We start from the raw sequence: 21368 nt of genomic DNA on the forward strand, positions 1-21368 counted from the left end.
AAGCTTTTCAGGTATATATGGTTCGGTTCAGTTATTTTAACTTCAATTCAGACGCGATATAACCGAATGATGATGATTGAGAATTAGGGTTAGGGTTAGGGTTAGGTTTCGTACCAAAAAAATCCAAAAAGTAATATGTAACTTTGGTTTGAATGTTAGGCAGTAGAAAAGACAAATAAGTAGCTGGACACATAATGATTCAAATGAATTGAAGTTAGAAATATAAAAAATACAAGGGACAAATAGCATCCGTATATTTTTGTGTGTGTTCCCAATTGAAGGAAGTTGAAAAATAAAAACTAATATGACCATATGAGAAATTAGGTGTGGCATGGCCAACTCTTCACAGCACCTGTCCCTTTCTTTTTGCTGCTAACTTTTGGACTTTTCCTTTTCCAATAAGATCCGTATCTCTAGTCATTACTTGAGAGCCTCAAATCTTACTACACCTTTTACCAGTAATAAACACTCTTATAACTCAACATTTAAGATTTATCAGTTTGATACTCTGTAATCGATTAATTTAAAAGAATTAATTTCACCGTCTTCCACGACAGAACAAAACTCTATATGAACCGACCGAGGTAGAAATTGATATTACTATAACAAAACTCTATGAGTTAACTTAATAAATTAGAAAGGTAAACTTTATGCTTATGCATAAAACCCACTTGTTGAAAAGATTGATTGCATGCAATGCATTAATATGTCTAAGTTCAATCAAGAATTACTATTATATAATATAATACTATCATATATATGAATTCAACTTTGTCCACTCAACTATAATTGAGCAAGTGCCAAATTTGTACACCATCTCAATTTTAGTCAAACAAATCACTAATTTCAAGATACACATAAATATAAAAAATCATCATACAAAAATCAATCACTAAATAAATTTAAAAAGCAAAAATTAAATGAAGAGCTTAGTCAATATTATTAAAATTATATTATATATTATAATAACAAAGAGAAAACAACAACAATAGTGACTCAATCATAGAAAAACACAACCTTAAAGTGTGAACACAAACAAGGTTCATTTATAGAAACAGAACCTAACAAGTTTCACCTTCTTTATGAACCATTACTACTAAAACTACACATTCATCATTATTCCTTATCTCTCTCTCTCTCTGAACTCTCAAGCATCACAATTTCTTCATCAGATTCAATCAAACTTCAAACTCAATAATGCATCATGTTCATATCTGCAGAAGCCATGATTGGTTGATTCAAATAAGCCATATTCAAAGGGTTATTGAAGTAGTTGTTATTGTCATTATCAACACTAACAGGTTCAAAAACACCATTTGTAACATTCATGAAGTTGATGATCTCATTCAAAGACTCAAATCTGTTGTTGAGTTCATTCAATTGAGCTCTAAGCACTGAGTTCTCAGATTCAACAGCCAAGAAACGTTGAGTTGTGAGATTCACAGATGTTACAATCTGTTGATTCTCATTCCTTAGTTGACTTACTTGAAGAGCAAGATCATCTAGGTGTTTTTGTTTCCTCATTCGAGATCGCCTTGCCGATTCGCGATTCGATATCATTCTCTTTCTTTTTCTTTGATCCATTAGAAGCATCAAATCTTCCTCTGAACCTGAGTTTGGAAGCGTTGAATAGCCTGAAGATGTTCCACTTGAAGAAGCCATGTGAGATATTGCAGAAACAGAACCTAAAACAGAGGAAAACAGAGCACAAAAACAGAGGAAAACAGAGCACAAAACAGAGGACACAGGACCCAGAAACTAATATAAAGAAAAGAGGAAAAAATTGCTGAAAAATGAAAAATTATGTAATAAAAAGAGAAAAAGGATTAAGAAATAGAAATCATGAAACGTAGTAGAGCCAGTAAAGGAAAACAACAGAGAAAGATTGAACTAAATGGGTCCTGCGCCTAACAGTAGAATTGATCATACAACCAGAAAAGAAAATTTCACTCAGAATTTGATACATGAATCTCAAACATCAATAACAATATGTTAAGCATTTAAGATTTTTGAAGCTTTATTTTATGTGTCAAATCAAAATAAGCTTCAAAAATGAATTTGATGCTGAAAAAAACAGAGGAAACAGAGGTTTTCAGAGAGAGAAGGGGAAAGTGGAAGAGGAGTGAAAGGGTTTGAAGGAGTGAATTTATAGAAGAAAAAGGTAACAAGTTGATGAAAAAATAATATTGAGTTGTACAATGAAATCTAGAAAGATAATAAAGAAAAGAAAAAGGGAGGGTCCTAAATTATTTAGCTTTTTTTTCTTTTTGAGATATAGAAAAAGATAATAAAGAAAATAGGGTTATTTTGGAAAGTGGGAGAAGTAAGTAGAAAGAAAGAGTAGATTGGGAAGAGAATGCAAAGTATAGAATCGAGATACAGCTGGGAACCAGCAATCACATAGGACATAATATGTCTTATTTCAAAATACTTCCAAACCATAAGGCATCTTCATTATTACTAATATTCTAAAAAAAAGTTAATGATAGTTGCAAACAATTCTTTACCATTTCATCCAAGTGCTTTTACTATAAAACTCTTTCTATTAATTCTATATATGTGGATATATTTGTTACATGATTATTTAGTGGATATTGATATGTTTGTGTAACATATGAGTATTAAATTTGTTAAATAAACATTTTTGTCTAAAATTATTGTTTAAGTATTAAATTTGTTAAATAAACATTTTTGTCTAAAGTTATTGTTTAAATAATTTTATAGAATTCTTTTTTTTTCTATTTTGATACTTGTTGAATGCAGTTCAACATTTATGATTGGTTTAGTTATAAGTTTCATTTGCTTTTAAATTTATATCTATATTTGAATTTGAGTTTGTATTTAATATGTCTTTAAATTTGGATTATTGTATAAAATCTAAAAATAGTTGGAGATAGTAAAAAGACCGAGATTTATGACTTTGAGAAAGTGAGTGGAAAGTTAGTTACGGTTTCTTTCCATTCTCTCTCTCTCTCTCTGCAAATTCTCATCAATTATTCTTCATCTTCTTCAATTCTAGTGCATTAATGGAGGTTCATTGTTGAACTCCAACAATCGGTATCCAGAGCTCCGGCTCGATTCACAGGAAAACACGAGTGTAATGAGGTGTGTGATTGATTTCGTCCTTGAAATACGTGTTGAATTGAAGTTTAAAATCGAAGAGAATCATAGATCTTGATTCTCAGAATTTGGGAAACATGGGTGTTGATGAGAACTGAGTGATTTGCAGAAGAACGAAGATGAACGAAGGAAACTGTAGCTTTAAGACAAAGCTTACAATATTCAGCAGAAAGAATTGGAATCGGTGGTCGACTCAGATGCGTGTGTTATTTGGAGGTCAAGATATTCTTGATCTCGTCAATGACGATTACGCACAGGTTGCAGAAAATGCAACAGAAACGCAAAGAAACATGCAACGGTAAACGAGGAAAAAGGATCAGAAGGCATTGTCCTATATCCATCCGTGTGTGGATAAGGTGTTTGAGAAAATTACTGATTCGACAACGATGAAGGCAGCGTGAGATACACTAGTGTGGTGTTATGGTGGTGACACATAAGTGAAAAAGGTCAAGTTGCAGTCCCTACATAAGCAATATGAGAATCTCAACATGAAGAACAATGAGAATGTGCCTGATTACATCTCCAGAGAGATTGTGGTCACAAATGAAATGAAGTCTTGTTGAGAAACGCTATGTGAACAAGTAATCATTGAAAATGTACTGAGATCACTTACTCCTCAATTTTATTACATGGTTTTATCCATAGAACATTATAAATACACCAACACCATAAGAATTGAAGAGCTTCAGAGTAGTTTAGAGGCACAAGAGTTGTGTTTGACTGAAAGAAACTCTGAAAGGGAGTCAGAACAGGCTCTAAAAGCTCAGACTCTAAAAGCTTCTTTTGTCAAGAAGAACCAGAAGCAAACATGGTTAGAGAATAAGAAAAAATATGGTGGTTGTGTTTAGAAGTCAAGATTCTCCAACTCTGAAGAGAAGAAACATAAGAATGTTCAAAAGGAAAATGAGAAGTTTGATAAGAGAAAGGTTTAGTGTTACAGTTGCAATAAGTTTGACATTTTACTGTTGATTGCTGGTCAAACAAGGTTAGGAAGGGTGAAGAAGTCAGCGTAGCCGGAGGAGATTCTGATGATGACTTTTTGGTTTTGATTCTGGTAAAAGGACCAAGATCAGACGTGCTCATGATGAGTATTTGAATGTTAAAGGATTGGGAAATGTCAGAGTGAAAGTGAACAATGGTAAACATGTACTGATTAAGGATGTATGGTATGTTCTTGGCATGAATAACAATCTAATGAGTGCATGTCAGCTGATTGAAAAAGGTTTTTTAGTAACCATGAATAACAATCTCTTGAAGTTGTATGACTGTAATTAGAAGGTGATTATGCAGTATGAAGTGGGAAGAAATAGAATATTCAAAGTGAATATTGCAACATCAAACACTTAATGCCTTAGTGAAAGAAGTTGTGAAGGAGAAAGTGAGTTGTTGCACAAGAGATTGGGGCATCTGAACTACAAAAGCTTAGGGCATTTGTGTTCAAAGAATCTAGTACATGGAGTTTATAAAATTGTGGCACCAGAGAATTATGTGATATATGCATGAGAGGCAAGCAACCAAGATTTCCATTCTCATCAGAAATGTCTTCAAGAGCAACTCATGCTTTGTGTGTGGTGCATTCGAATGTATGTGGTCCTTTTGAGGTACCTTCACTTGGAGGGAACAATTACTTTATGTCATTTGTGGATGAGTTCACAAGAATGATATGGGTAACACTCTTTAAGTTAAAACATGAGGTGTTTGTTGAGTTCAGAAGTTCCAAGTAAATGCTGAAAATCAAAGTGGACAAAGATTGAAGATCCTCGTAAGCGATAATGAAGGCGAGTTCAATTCAACATGGTTCAAGAAGTTCTGTGAGGGACATGATATTGAGTATGAGGTGACTACTACATACACTCCACAACATAATTATCTTGCTGATAGGAGAAATAGAACTATGCTTGACATGACAAGGAGCATGTTGAAGGAGAAGAATATACCTAAGAAATTATGGGGTGAAACAATTGCGACATCAGCGTATGTGCTCAACAGATGTCCAACATTCTTGGAGTGGATAGTTCCTAAGACGGGGGTATTCCAGTTGTGCTTTAAGCGCGTTCCCCAAGTGAAGGGTCTGCATCAGAAGACGGTCTACGCCATCTTGGTAAGGGTTACAATAACATTTTCACTCACAATATTTCTCATGGTTAGCAAATTATTTCTTAAAATTTCAAAGAGCCTCGAAGAATACTTTTCTTGTCTGGAGAAGTGCAAATAAAGCGTGCGTAACCCCTATTCGATCACCTCCTTGATTGACTATGAAATCGAGGAAAGTTGATTCGATCCTTGAGGTGCTCGGCTCCAAGAAGTCCACATCTGACAATCTGTTGCTCGATATAACTTTTAAATAATTTGTTTTAATAGGTTATAAACGTTATCCCTGTTTCTTTCTGACCAACATCAACTACCATATTTTATGTTTGTTGACTAAGCATACCCTCACTTAAGGGATACCATTGTGCGACCGTTGTCTTTGTGATTGGCTTATTCGCTCATAAACGGCGTTTGATGTAACATCCTTCTAAACCCCATGTATAATTAAAGAAATTAATTAAACAATCACCAACACAAGGGTGTCACACTTCATAAAAGATAAGTTATCATGTCCCATGACACGGGTTACAACAAACATATTAACCTGTCATCGCATGCTCATCTTCATTTAGGTATCATCGCAACGGAATTCAACTTCAACATTCAAAGAAGGTGAATAACATACGAGATTTAGTCTTAAACTTCAATGTTAATAACATCATAAAAAGTCGTAAATAGTTCAACTTAACAACTTAAAATATTCAACATAATAATATTCATCATAAAACATTATAATTTAATCCAAACATTCGACCCCAACCCGATGATACATGATCATAGCAGAATTCCACTACATAACAACAACTAATGGAAGTCACTACAAAGCTGCATTCCACTTACTTCAACAGGGTCTACTCCTGAGTATCTGCACGATACCCACGTAGAGGCGACATTCAAACAGAAGGGGTGAGTAATCATAACAAATTATAAATGACATAAGTGAAAGATATCTTACAACAAACATGTATAACCATTCAGAACAACAACATGATAATCTACTCACACACATCACATTATCATCATATACAAGGATATTATATAATCCACAATTCGTCATCCAACATCATCATCGTCAATAACAACCAATCAACAAAAATGAAATGTTAATGCAATGCATTGACTTAATATACATGTGGTACCAAGTTATGAGCACTCAGGTTCATTCCTTCCATGTTCCATCATCATCAGATACATGATCCCCACCATAGGATCTGGTTCACTCTTGAACCGAAGCACAACAAAATTGCTACCCTACCATAGGTAACGCTTCACTAATTTCCCACCATATGAATTAGGTACTCACACTCAATCCCCACCATAGGATCGAGGCTACAACATAATTAGAACTGAAGTTTCAACAACATGGATGCATTATTCACAATATGCAACAAAAACAACATCAAAACACATACACGTTGGTCCCCTCTTGACAGTGCATGCCAACATCAACAAAACATCATCAACATAATTTCATCATTATCATAAAACATCAATATAATATTATCATCATCATACAACTTATATTTCAACAATACGATAACACATAAATCGAATACACAAACCATCACATTGAATCAACACTATAGACACATAAATAATTTCAAACACTTAATATATCACTACCAGGTTATAACCCTGAGCATTAGCTTTCCAACACTTCAAACGACACTTCATTTGGATACATGGATCAAAAGTTATGACCGAAACCGTATTTGAACTCAAATCTGCCTGGCCGCGATGAGTGAAGGGTCATGGGCATGGCGCCTGCCACTAGGGGCTTCATGGTATCCGCCATGGGTTTATGGTGTTCGCCATAGACCTTCAGAATGCAAATTTTGTGCTTTTCCACCGTTGGAGGCCTTCCAAATCTCCGATTTCGATTACGTAAAAAACCCCGATCTCAAAATTCGACATAATACACTTATTCAATGATTAAAACAACAAATTCACATTATATCACATATTGGCATCAACAAAATCATTCAATCATATTTATTTCTTCATGTAATCATGGATTAACAACCCTACTTAACTATAACATCAATTTCATCATTTTCAATCACTAGTTCATATATTTTTCAACATAATACATGACATACATCAACAACAAATCACAAACAGTAGTAGCATCACCATATCATCAAATTTCACAATACAACATATATGTCTAACATTATCAATAAGGTTTTCACCAATATCAATCTCATCCACAAGGATTCATCATCAATCAAAATACTAAAAACCTAAATCTACCATTCCCTCATGTTAACCATAATTTAGAACCATTGCCCATCCTTACCTTAGATTCCTTGCAAAAATTATTAATTGGAACCTTCACTTTCCTCCTCTGATCACCTTGCCTCTTGCCTCTTCTTTTCCTAGCACTCTTTCTTCTTTCTCCCCACTTTTCACGTACGATGCAACTGACTTTTGTTATTCCAATTTTTCTTTTGTCTAATAATAATATTCCTCTTAATTATGTTTTCCCTCATTAGTCCCTAGACTTACTTTCTTAATCACTAATTTACCCTTAAGTCCTCTCTAATCCCTAAATTTTCCTTTATTCCTCTAATACTTCTATTTTATTTTCTATTAATTAAATTAATTACATTCACAAAATAATTAAACAAATTCACCAAAATTCATAAGCTATATAAATAAATAACAAAGTTCTAATTTGGGATGTTACAACTCTTCCCCACTTAAGAAATTCCCGTCCTCGAAAATTATCTAATGAAAATAGAGTCAGATACGACTCTCTCATTTGTTTTTCACGCTCCTAAGTCATGCCCCCACCAACCGGTCCTCCCCAACCTACCTTTTCAAAGGCAATCTCTTTACCCCGCAACTGCTTCACTTCTCGATCCTCTATTCGCACGGGTGATGCCTCCATAATCAGGTTATCTCTCACCTGCACATCATCCATTTAGATCACATGAGACAGATCCAAAATGTATCTCCTCAACTGAGATACATGAAATACATCATGAAGATTAGCAAGTAGCGGCGACAAAGTAATCTCATAGGCCACCTCTCATATCCTTTGTAAAATCTGGTATAGACCAACAAAATACGGTGTGAGCTTTCGAGACTTCAAAGTTCGACCTACACCAGTTACCAGTGTAACTCTAAAAAACACACGATCTACCTCCTGGAAATCAAGTGCTTTTCTCCTCTTATCATGGTAACTTTTCCAACGACTTTACGATTCTTTCATCTTTTCTTGGATCACCTTGATCTTTTCAATCGTCTGGTGAATAATCTCAGGTCCGAGCACAACACTCTCTCCTGACTCATACGAACACAAAGGAGTCATACACCTCCTACCATACAATGTCTCGTACGGTGCCATTCCATTACTAGAATGATAACTGTTGTTGTAGGTAAACTTAATCAATGACAAGTAGCTATCCTAATCACCTCCTTGTTCTAGCCCACAAGCCCTCAACAAATCTTCCAACGACTAGATGGTCCTCTCTGTTTGACCGTCCTTTTGCGGATGATAAGCAGAACTCTACCTCAGCTTAATACTCAAAGTTGTCTATAAACTCTCCCAGAACCTTGATGTGAATCTCGAATTTCTATCAGACACAATACTTGAAGGAATACCATGCAATTTCATAATCTCTTCAATATACAATTCGACAAGCTTCTGCAAAGAATAATTGATCCTCATCGGTATAAAATGAGCCGATTTGGTCAATCTATCAACAATCACCCAAATTGAATCCCATCCCTACAAAGTCTTCGACAAACCTGTCATAAAATTCATGGAAATGTTATCCCATTTCAACTATGGAATATTCAGCGGTTGCATCTGACCCAATAATTTCCGATGTCCAATCTTCGATTTCTGACAAGTCAAACAATCATACACAAACTCAACTATTTCCTTCTTCATTCATGGCTACCAAAACAATTTCTTCAAGTCTTAATACATTTTGTGGCACCGAGATGAATACTTTACCAACTTCGGTGACCCTCCTCAAGAATGCTCTTCTTAATTTCTGAAACACACACCCTATCTCTAAACCTCATCACATCATTCTCATCAACCCGAAAATCACCTTTGTTACCTTGGTTGATCAACAACAATCGGTCAAATAAACCCAAGTTAATCTTCTGACCTTCTCTAGTCTCGTCCAGAATACCACTTGTCGGCTTCAACATACCTAACTTCCCACTGTTAAGAGTCTTCTCACACACTAAACTCATATATTTGAATTGCTCAATCAGTTTTAACTCTCGAACCATAAGCATCAACATGTGTAAGGACTTCTTGTTCAACGCATCAACCAATGCATTAGCTTACCAGGATGGTAACTCAAATCAAAATCGTAATCTTTCAGGAGTTCAAGCCTCATTATCTACCTCATGTTCAATTCCTTCTGATTGAATAGGTACTTTAAGCTTTTGTGACAACTAAACAACTTAAATATAGAACCAAAAAGATAATATCTCCAAATTTTAAAAAAAAAATCACAACTACTAACTCTGAATCATACGTAGGATAGTTCCTCTCATGAAATTTTAACTATCGAGAAGCATAAGCCTGTAAGACCCTAATTTTGACCCTAAGATCCCTCATGGCATCATAACATTGCATTTACATCTTGCCTCAAGGATCATAAGCATCTTGGCTCATTACCTTTGGATGGGATCCCTTGAGAGTTGGTTTGAGATCACCAAGCATGCTTGAATTGTATATTATTGCTTTTCTAATTTTTATTTACTAACCAAAAGCACAAAAAATATGTCACTAACATCTCTTGTTTGTAGCTTGAGCAGTCACAAGATCCAAAGCTTCTAGGAGGTCCTATGTGCATTGATATGGCTAAGAGAAGATGAAAACAAGCATGGCAATGGTTCCCAAAGCTCTCATCCATCAAATATGCCTCCCAAGTATCTCAATTCGTCATTTTGATCAAAGCAAATCAAGGGGCTTGAGGTTTGTTTCCCAAGGAAACCCTAATTCATTTGTTCATCAACTGTGCCTTGCTCATGAAACAACCTCAACCCATGATCAAATGCAATCAAGGGAAGTTCTTTAATTCATCATTTCATGCATATTTGAACTTATTTGAGTGTCCTCAATCATCAATTCATCAAGACATGGGGTTTGGACTTGAGAAGTTGATCAGTCAATTCATCTGACTATTTTGAAATACACTAAGACCTCACGTTTTATGTGTTTGTCAAATGGAGATGACCCCAAGAGAAATAATGTTCTTAAGGACCATATGAACAACTTTTATGTTCATCAAAAATTGATTTGAAGCTTGGAAGGTCATCATCCATTCCAAGACATTATAGGTCATTTTGATTGAAACCCTAATTTTAGGTCAACTTCCCAAGGACATAACTCCTTTATTTTTCATGATTTTAAGGTGAGATCAAATTCATTGGAAAGCTTAAGATTTATACTTCAAATGTTATGCTGAGAAAAATTTCAAAATCCTAAAATTAATACATGTGATAATGCAAAACATTATAGGTCACTTTGGACCAAAGGCATTGAAATGTGAAAAAGTCCAACTTCAAGTACCCATAACGTCTTCATCAAAAATACAAATGATGCAAAATTTAAGTCCAAATTGATTGACTTGAAAAGATCTACAACTTTGATGTTGAAGAGTTTGTCATTTGGACCTTGCATCATTGAAACAGAAGGGCTTGAACTTTGGCCAATTTTGAAAATCTCACATGTACATGTTTTGCACCCTACACTTCATGACCACTTTTCATCAATTTCCAAGGCTCAAATGAAGTTGTGATCAACATAACAATTAATCCTCATGCAAAAAGCTTTCCAACCATTACTCATGAGGTGGTGTTTCAAGTTTGGACATGGCATTTTTGAAGGCTTGAAAATAATGGTCCATTTCTGAAAATAATTTAAATATGCATTGCATGATCCATTAATACACAATTTGCACGTCCAGGTTGTACATGCTTATCCTCAGCTGCCAAATCCAAGTGGAATTGGGCCCTCCATGCGCCTGTACAGGCCCATGCATGGAGGCCCTTTCCATTCATGCAAAGTTGTGATCATGCATTTCAGCATTGCCTTGCCTATAAATACAATGACATTGCTCTTCATTTCACTAACCTGAAGGCGCCCTAAATGTTGTGCAATTGAATCCTCACCCTCACTCCAAAGGAACTCTCTCATTTTTCTCTCAATTTTCAGATCTAGAATTCAGTTACATCGATTATTTTCTTAGATCTAAAAGTTCCTAAACCTCATCACCTTGATTCATAGAGTGTACTGCAAGCATTAACACCAAGAAATTGTGACTCCAAGCTCTGCAAATCAGAGGTTCACTTCACATTTTGTTTTCTTCGAATCAGCTTATATTGTGCTTATTTCTTGTTGTTGTTGTTGTTGTGTGATCTGAAGTCCTCTGCATAGAGGTAACATTCTTGAGCTTCGAATTTTTGAAATCTAGCAAGTTCAGTTGAACACCATTAAAATTCCATCTCTGATTTCTCTCAGTATAGAAACCTATAGTGGATTTGGTTGGTACAAGGGTGATGTACATCACCCCAGCTTTCGATTGGTACCAGGATCGTGGCATTTGGTTAATATTTTTTCCTCTGCAATTTTGAGCTTGGCCGGAGAAGACGGTGGCGCTGGTCACCGTCTGGTGTCCAAATCCAATATGAACCATCCATCTCATTTTCCAGATCAGATCTCATACGTTCATTGTTATGACTATTTTAATGGCATGGTGCGCTTTAGTTGACTAGCGTGTATGGTGAGCGTGCGCTTCCTGGCCACGTGATGATCCACGTCAATTAATGAGGTCTTATCAAACGGTCCACGCTTTTCCATCTTTTTTAATTTCTGATTTTAATTTCTTTAATTTCTTTTAATTCCATTTCTTTTTAAAAATTCATATCTCCTTCATTATTTGTCCAAAAAATATGAGACAAATTGCATTCTTCTCCTTTTAATTTCTAGTTTCTAAAAATGATTTTTAATATTTTTTATTTTATCATTTGATATTTTTTAGGAATTTTCTCTTTTCTGCTTATCTTTAATTCATTTAAATAGTTTTTGATATCCAAAAAATACAAAAATATTTTTCCAACCTCTTTGAATGATGATAGATCTATGAAAAATATTCTCATCAATTTATTAATTGATTTGAGTTTTATTTGAGATTTTAGTTCAATTAGGTTATTTTTATGCATTTTTAATTGATTTAAAATAGTTTCTGACTTCTAAAAATGCTGAAATTTTTTGTCAAACTTTGTTTGACATTGTTGAACTTGGGATAATTCACTTGAACTTTTCAAAGTTGATTTGAAGTGAGTTTGAAGTTTGACCTTTCTTTATTATTTTAATTCAAGTTTTATTTTAATATTGAAAAATGCCAAAAATATTTTATTTGTTTCTTGACTTCTAATCTCCATCTTACTTCTGTTTACCATTGTTTGACCTTGATCTTCTCTATCTTTGGTCAATGCTTGTTGATTATTTCATTCCATTTCCATTAATGTACTTTAATATTCATCATCTTCTTCTTCTTCTTTTTCTTTTTTGATCAATGAGTTAAAGATTGATGGTTAGCCTTGATACATGGAGGTTTAACCTTCCTTGATTCAAATCTAATTCAACTTGATCATGGATCAAGTGAATGGCTTTGCATTAAGGATAGGTTGCTTCCTAATCAAGCAAAGAACCTAAATCAATACAAGATCATTTCTCATCTTCTTTTGTGGCATGGCAAGTTGTAGGAGTTTGATTCACTAATCAAAATCTCTAACTTGTGTTGTTGCCTACATTATTATTGATCGGCCTCAGATAGTTGTGACTTCTACATAAGTCCAATTACGATTGCTTAACATAGCGCTAAATTGCCTTATGGCACACTAACTCTAACACTAACCATTAACCATTAACATTTAATTCTTGCTCTTTACATTTATGTTATTTACTATTCTTGTACATATTATTCATTTGCTTTTTCCTTTGCTCATTTGAGCACATGTTTATGTTAATGCAATTTGCCTTTTGCTCACTTGAGCACATAATTGTGTATATATTATTGTGCTTGTATTTTGTTTTGATTGTTGTGGACCAAATGCAAAAATGGACAAATGGACTTAGATTATAGGACATACCCTATGCAAATTGGAGCGAAAAGGCCTTAATGTTGAAGATGGATTAGAAGGACCAAATCTCTAAACTCACTCTTGTCCATTCTTGATTTACTTCATAGAACTCTTTGATGTGTGTGCTTTTGTGCTAGGGAATCCTATTTGAGCCAAATTGAAGAACCATTGCCATGTTCATCCAAAATGAAAGATACAAGAGCCATTGGGGATCTTCTAAGAGCTTGCTTGATTATCTTGATGGCTTGAGCTTATACATATTTTGCTTGCATATTCCAAAGGATGAGAGCTACTTGGATCATCAATATGATATCAAGAGAGGAACTCCATTTGTGGTCTTGTTTCTTATCCTTCATCTCTTGTATGATTAGGACTTTAGCCATTCTTCTTCTTCTCTCCACTCTAACCCAAGCCAAAACTTTTGTGCAAACATTAACACTTGTTTTCAAACATTAGAAACCTAAGCATTATGCTTCTGATTTTCAAACTTTATTTTCATAACACTTATTTTGAATTGAATCTTTAAGTCAACTTTGACCATATTTTGTAAATACTTTTCATTGGTAAATATAATCCATTCAAATGCTTTTGTGGTTTCAATGGTCACTTTCTTATCAAAAACTTTTCATAACCTTTAGCTCTTAGGTTTGAGTTATCCTTGAGGTAGATGTAATACTCACCTATACCCTTAGTGATGGACAATGAGTCTTCCATGCTTATTATAGGGTTAACCCCTCACTAGCATGTCGAAGCTATCCTCACATGGTGGATTTGTGGTTTTAGGTTGAGTTTTCTCCCTTGGATAACAAAAGACCTTAAGGCTTTTGGACCAATCAATTCACCAACTTGTTTTGAGATTTTTACCCTGAACTACGAGGTTTTGATCCTAATCTTTTTTAAGATGGTACGTAGGCAATGGGTTTATCCATCCAAACACAAATTGTAAATAACTTGTATATTCTCTTCTCATCTCTTCAATCATGTTTGCACAAATAAATTTTCACAAAACACCAACCTTACAACAAATGTGAAAAGGGCTCCCTAGGAGTACCTAGGATGTTTTGGGTGCTTAAAACCTTCCCATTGCATAACCAACCCCTTACCCCGATCTCTGACATTTTTACTAGTTTTTGATTCGATAAAACTTTTAGGTTTTTGTTCGCTTTCTAACCATTCCTTTGGATAAATAGAAGTGCGGTGGCGACTCGACTTGTATGGTTTACCTTGGATTTAGTCAATATCTCAAATGGTAACGAATACCCCGCTACAAAGCCACAACTTGACCATTTTGCCTTAGTTCGCCACCTAAACCCATCTTTGATGCATCACAATACACCACAAAGGACTCATATGGATTCGGAAAAATCAACACTGGAGCAGTCGTCAACTTCTTCTTGAGTTCGACACAATTTCTTCACATGCAACATCCCACACATAAGCTTAACCCTTTCAAGTTAACTAAGTCAAAGGAAATACTAACTTTGAGAAGCCTTCTATAAACCTGCGATAATAACGAGTTAGACCAAGGAAACTTCAAATCTTAGTAGCAAACTTCAGAGTCTCCCACTTCAATACAACATCAACCTTAGAAGGATCTACATAAATTCCACTACTTGAAATCGCATGGCCAAGGAATCTCACTTTCTCCAACCAAAACTCACACTTGGATAGCTTGGCATAAATCTTCTTCTCTCTCAATGCCTGCAACACAATCTTCAGATGTTCAACATGTTCCTCATCAGACTTCGAATATAGCAAAATGTCATCGATGAAGACCACCACAAACGCATCTAAATATGGATGAAATATTCGATTCACGTACTCCATGAACACGCATGGTGCATTAGATACTCCAAAAGGCATTAAAATATACTCATAGTGACCATATCTAATCCTGAACGTTGTCTTCGGAATATCACCTGGTTTAACACGAATCTAATGATAACCAGACCTCAAGTATATCTTGTTGAAAACACATGCACCAACCAACTGATCCATCAGATAATCAATTATCGGAAGTGGATACTTATTCTTGATAGTCACTTTATACAACTGCTTGTAGTCAACGCATAATCTCATACTTCCATCCTTCTTCTTAACTAGAACACAAGTGCACCCCACAAAGAAACACTTGGTTGAACAACTTCTTCTCAAGCAATTCTTCAACCTGTTTCTTCAATTCACCCAACTCTGAAGTTGACATTCTATAAGGATTCATTGGCATCAGACTCGTACCTATACTAAGTCGATGGGAAACTCTACTTCTCGCTTTGGAGGAAAATCACAGATGTCTTTAGGAAACACTTTAGGAAATTCACACACTTTGGGAAGATCATGAACTATTCCCTCCCCTTTAACTTCTGACGAAGCTAACATCACAAACACTTATGCTATATCCTTCACGAACTCTCTCACTTGCTTAGCTTATACAAACCTCAACTTTTTACCTCTATCGGACTCAGATTCACGCTCTAGAGGAAACTCACATATATCTTCAGGAAAACATCAGGAATCACACACCACTGGCATAACACTATTCGTCACAATACTCTCTACTCTCCAAGAAGCAACATCAACAATACCTGATCGTTTTCCCTAAAGACTTCCTAACTTGATCGGTAGACAAGAATCTCAAATCAACAACATGTTTAGTTTTAGGAACAACGTAACTTCAACATTGCCTGAGCTCTTGCAATCAGCGACACATTGCATCAACTTATCAAAATAATTTGTAAACACTTGGTTTAACTCCAACCAATTCATTCCAAGAATAACGTCAACTTGCTCCAACAAAATACAAACCGTACACTCCTCAGCGAATAAGTCGGGGTACTCAAGACATCATTGGCTCATCTCCGGCCAAAAAATTGCATTCCCCCTCATAAGGAAGCGAACAACAAGAACACCTGACATTCTTCCCTCAAGGATCCCACCATTTTGCTAACCGACACCATCCTCAAATTCGACCTCTCTCCGGGTTCCAGAAAAGCACAACATTCTCAAAATAGTTGAACTAGCCAACACTGCACTCTTTCATGCAACAACATGATATCCAAGCTCTATACAGTTGGAACATCTAAGAGAAGCAAACGCTTCTTCCTCACTTGTTTCATTCCAACCCTGAAAATGAAAAAAAAAACAAGCATCAACAATATTCTCACACGCATGTCGCATACTAGGGAACAAACATAATTAAACAACCTGGCCGGATAGATCGGTCTACTTTGATACCACTAATTTAACACCCTTATAAACCCCACATATAATTAACGCAATTAATTAAATAATCACCAATACAAGGGTGTCACACTTTATAAAAGACAAGTTATCCTGCCCCGTAACACGGGTAACAACACACATATTACCGTGTCATCGCATGCTCACCTTCATTTAGGTATCATCGCAGTGTAATTCAATATCAACATTCAAATAAGGTAGATTAGCATACGACATTTAGTCGAAAACTTCAATTTTAATAACATTATAAAGAGTCGTAAACAGTTTAACTCAACAACTTAAAATATTCAACATAATACGATTCATCATAAAACATTATAATTTAATCCAAACATTAGACCCTAACCCAATTTACATGATCAGAGCAGAATTCCACTACATAACGACAACTAATGAAAGTCACTACAAAGTTTCCTTCCATTTACTTCAACAAGGTCTACTCATGAGTGTCTGCACGATGCCCATGTAGAGACAACATTCAAATAAAAGGGTGAGTAATCATAATCAATTATAAATGACATAAGTGGAATATATCTTACAATAAACATGTATAACCATTCACAATAATAACACAATACTCTACTCACACCCATCACATTATCATCATACACAAGGATATTGTATAATCCACAATTTGTCATCTAACATCATCATAACCAACAACAACCAATAAACAAGAATGCAATGGTAATGCAATGCACTGACTAAATATGCATGTGGTACCAAGTTATAAATACTGAGGTTCATTTCACTCCATGTTACATCATCATCGGATACAGGATCCCCACCATAGGATTTGGTTCACTCTTGAACCGAAGCATAACAAAATCGCTACCCCACCATAGGTAACACTTCACTAATTTCTCACCATAGGAATTAACTACTCGCACCTGATCCCCACCATAGGATCGAGGCCACAACATAATTAGAACCAGAGTTCCGACAACATGGATGCATTATTCACAATATGAAACAAAAATAAAATCAAAACAAAAACACATTGGTCCCCTCTTGACCATGCATTCCAACATCAACAAAACATCATCAACATAATTTCATCATCATTAAATCTTCATTATAAAACATCAACAAAATATTATCATCATCATACGACTTATATTTCAACAATACGACAACAAACCAATCAAATACACAAACCATCACATTGAATCAACACAGTAGACACATAAATAATATTTAAACACTTAATCTATGACTACCAGGTTATAACCTTGAGTGCTAGCTTTCCAATGCTTCAAACAACACTTCATTTGGATACACAGATCAAACGTTATGACCGAAACCGTATTTGAACTCAAATCTTCCTGACCGCGACGAGTGAAGCATCACGGGCATGGCGCCCACCACTAGGGGCTTCATGGCGTCCGCCATGGGCTCACGGCGTTCGCCATGGACCTTCAGAACACAAATTTTAAGCTTTTCCATTATTAGAGGCCTTCCGCATCTCCGATTTCGATTCCGTAAAAACCCTCGATCTCAAAGTTCGACATACTTCAGTTATTCAATGATTAAAACAACAAATTCACAATATATCACTGATTGGCATTAACAAAATTATTCAATCCCATCTATTTCTTCATGTAATCCTGGATCAACAACCCTACTTAACTATAACATCAATTTTATCAATTTCAATCATTGTTCATATCTTTTTCAACATAATACATGACACACATCAACAAAGAATCACACACAGTAGTAGAATAATCAATTATCATCAAATTTCACAATACAACATATATGTCTAACATTATTAATAAGGTTTTCATCAATATCAATCTCATCCACAAGGATTCATCATCAATCAAAATACTAAAACCCTAAATATACCATTCCCTCATGTCTACCATAATTGAGAACCATAGCCCACCCTTACCTTAGATTCCTTGCGAAAAATCTAAATTGGAACCTTCACTCTCCTCCTTTGATCACCTTGCCTCTTGCCTTTTCTTGTCTTATCACTCTTTCTCCTTTCTCCCCACTTTTCATGTACGATGCACTTGACTTTTCTTATTCAAATTCTCCTTTTGTCTAATAATAATATTCCTCTTAATTATGTTTTCCCTCATTAGTCCCTCAACTTACTTTCGTAATTACTAGCTTACCCTCAAGTCCTCTCTAATCCCTAAATTGTCCCTCCTTCCTCTAATACTTCTACTTTATTTTATTTTCTCTTAATTAAATTAATTCCATTCACACAATAATTAATTAAATTCACCAAAATTTATAAATTATATAAATAAATAACAAAAATCTAAATTGGGGTGTTATATCTGATCTCTATCATGTCTGAATATACATGTTAGGTTGCACCTGGGTAAGTGCTCATGATTGGCATTGGCGTGCAATCGACTGATTTGCTTATCCAATTACTTGCATTAGGAAATGAATTGGATTGTCTCAAGCGTGCTATGTTGAAGCCAACATATCTTGCACACGCATCCCCTGCTTTTTCCAGGTGTTCCTAATAAGCATGAAACTTTGGGACTGACGTTGGCCTTTAGTAATTTCATGTGGAGAAATGGCAATGAGGCCGATGTTAGCCCCAGTATGCTTAAATAAAGGAGTTTTTTACCTAGGAAAGGAGGCCAGACCGTATCTTCATGGATCTGGCTGGATTATCCTCAAGCTGAACAATTTCAAATTTATTGATGAAAATTGTTCTTACCTTATCTTAGTGTCTGTCAGGATCGAACATGTTGACTTTTCTTTGACCTTTCTCCACCATGGGAGAAGTGAGAAGGATTTTAAGTATGTCTTCATGGATACACCTTGTTGTCTTATGATGAAAATCGTGATCGGTTCCTAGGCATTGCAGCGACACACTATTTTAAGGTGCATTCACTTTAGCTTTCTCCTTCTCTGAGCGATAATGGTAGATCTGTCATTCCGCATGGATGAGTTATGAAATCGTTGAAAGCCACAAGGCTCTCATCGCGGTATGAACTCAGATCTAGCTAGTGGAGTCCCAATTGGTTAAGTGTGTAAGTGTAAAGGAGGTTACACGAGCTTTCTCCGTCAACGAAGAATCTTGTTACTCGTGTGATCTGCGATAATGAGTGTTATCTCTAGCGGTAATTCTGTCTATGTGACTCCATTCACCAATCTGTGATTTAGAATTCCTAACATCTTTTGATCCTTACTTTACGATCTGGTATCAGTCGTTGCTTAAAGGAGATGCCCTGATGATGGATATCTGCCAGACGTCACCATAGTGAGGATCTTATCGAGGATCGATAATTGAGGTGGATTAGGATAAGAGGATTCAATAGAGATCAGTGTGATGTGAGAGGTAACTGTCTCCATTCCTTAGTGGTTCTGGTAGAGATCTGGCGTTAGATCAAGGATGATTCATCAGTGGAATTTCACGAGAGTTAGGAGTCAATTCCCACAGACGACACCATTGTTTTGTTATGCGAGCATAATGATGTTGATTGATGACATATAACTCTAGAATCAGCGATGTTGATCACATATACAATATTGTGTGATGGACCTATAATGTTAATACTCCAATATCTAAGTCAATTTAGAATCTAAGATGAATATAATAAAAAGTAGAGATAAGAAAATGTACCTTCAATTATCTTACTCCAATATCTAAGTCAATTCAGAATCTAAAATGAATATAATAAAAAATATAGATAAAAAATATATCTTCAATTATCTTACGTGTGCTGACTATATACTTTAAATTGTCTCTGTTCGACCTAACATGATTGACCCTTCGATCAATGCAAAACATCACCCCTTATTATAAAAAGAAAAATACATTTTCATATCACATTGCAATTTGTTTTTCTAAAACATGGTAATTTTCTTATATTTAAAAAGAAATTACTTAATATATCACATATTTTTGTTAAAAACAAATTATAAAAGAATTATGCAATTATTGCATTACATAATTCTTTATAGTTTATTTTTCCAGTATTTCATATTTGTTTTCAACGATTTCTTTTTAAAGATTAAATTTCAAATAAACATTTCAAATGAAAAATTATTTTGAATAAATTCTCACAAAAGTTATATTTCAACAATATATTATTGAAAAAAAATGTAATTTTCATTATACTAATATTTCTAAGAATGAATTTAAATTAATGAAAGTAAAAATATTATTTTAATTTATATCAAAGAATTCAAAATAACTTCTACTATTTTCAAATAACTTATACTATTTTCAAATAACTTATACTATTTTCAAATAACTTCTCAAAAAATATTTTTAATTATATAAAACTAAAATTTTTTTTTAAAGTCTATAACAAACAAATTTACAAAAGTCTTTTTTTAGAAGTATAAAATTATTTTTAAAAAAACTAAAAGAAAATTATATTAAATAAAAAAAGTCTCTTTCAAAAATCTTTATTGGACGGCCTTGCAAAACAAAATGGAAAATTTGCTTAACCAAGTAATGGAAATGGTTGTGGGGGGTGCAAACATCAAAACTCTACTATTCTTAAAGTTTTTTTATGATATAATAAGTTATCAACTATCAAAATAAAATTATAAGAATGTAAATTTTTTTGATAGTGGTGTGTCTCGATTTAATGTCATATTTAGTCATTGTTAAATAAATAAGTAGGTAAATATTGTGAGTTTACATGATTATTTTCCAGTGAAGTGCATGATTGTTTATGACATTATTTACTACTACTTAAAATTTATGTAGATTAAACAATTTTGAATGAGTTTCAGTTGAAGGTATAATTAAAAAGATAGTTTCAATACTTGTTCGAATACAACATTGAAAGAGATTTAAATAATTTTAGAAA

General features: G+C 34.5%; 1 protein-coding gene across 1 annotated transcript; it reads right to left on the reverse strand.

The window, feature by feature from the left end:
• Positions 1 to 937: 937 nt before the first annotated feature.
• Positions 938 to 2210, reverse strand: LOC127083379 (bZIP transcription factor 11). The gene has a single exon (XM_051023695.1). The coding sequence runs from the start codon at positions 1660 to 1662 to the stop codon at positions 1192 to 1194; it is 471 nt and encodes a 156-aa protein (XP_050879652.1). The 5' UTR covers positions 1663 to 2210; the 3' UTR covers positions 938 to 1191.
• Between the last annotated feature and the right edge of the window lie 19158 nt (positions 2211 to 21368).

This window comes from Lathyrus oleraceus, chromosome 5 (assembly GCF_024323335.1).
Source record: "Lathyrus oleraceus cultivar Zhongwan6 chromosome 5, CAAS_Psat_ZW6_1.0, whole genome shotgun sequence".
NCBI classification, from domain to species: domain Eukaryota; kingdom Viridiplantae; phylum Streptophyta; class Magnoliopsida; order Fabales; family Fabaceae; genus Lathyrus; species Lathyrus oleraceus.

Coding starts and splice junctions, on each gene's coding strand:
- LOC127083379 (XM_051023695.1), bottom strand. CDS start 1,662: ATGGCTTCTTCAAGTGGAACATCTTCAGGCTATTCAACGCTTCCAAAC.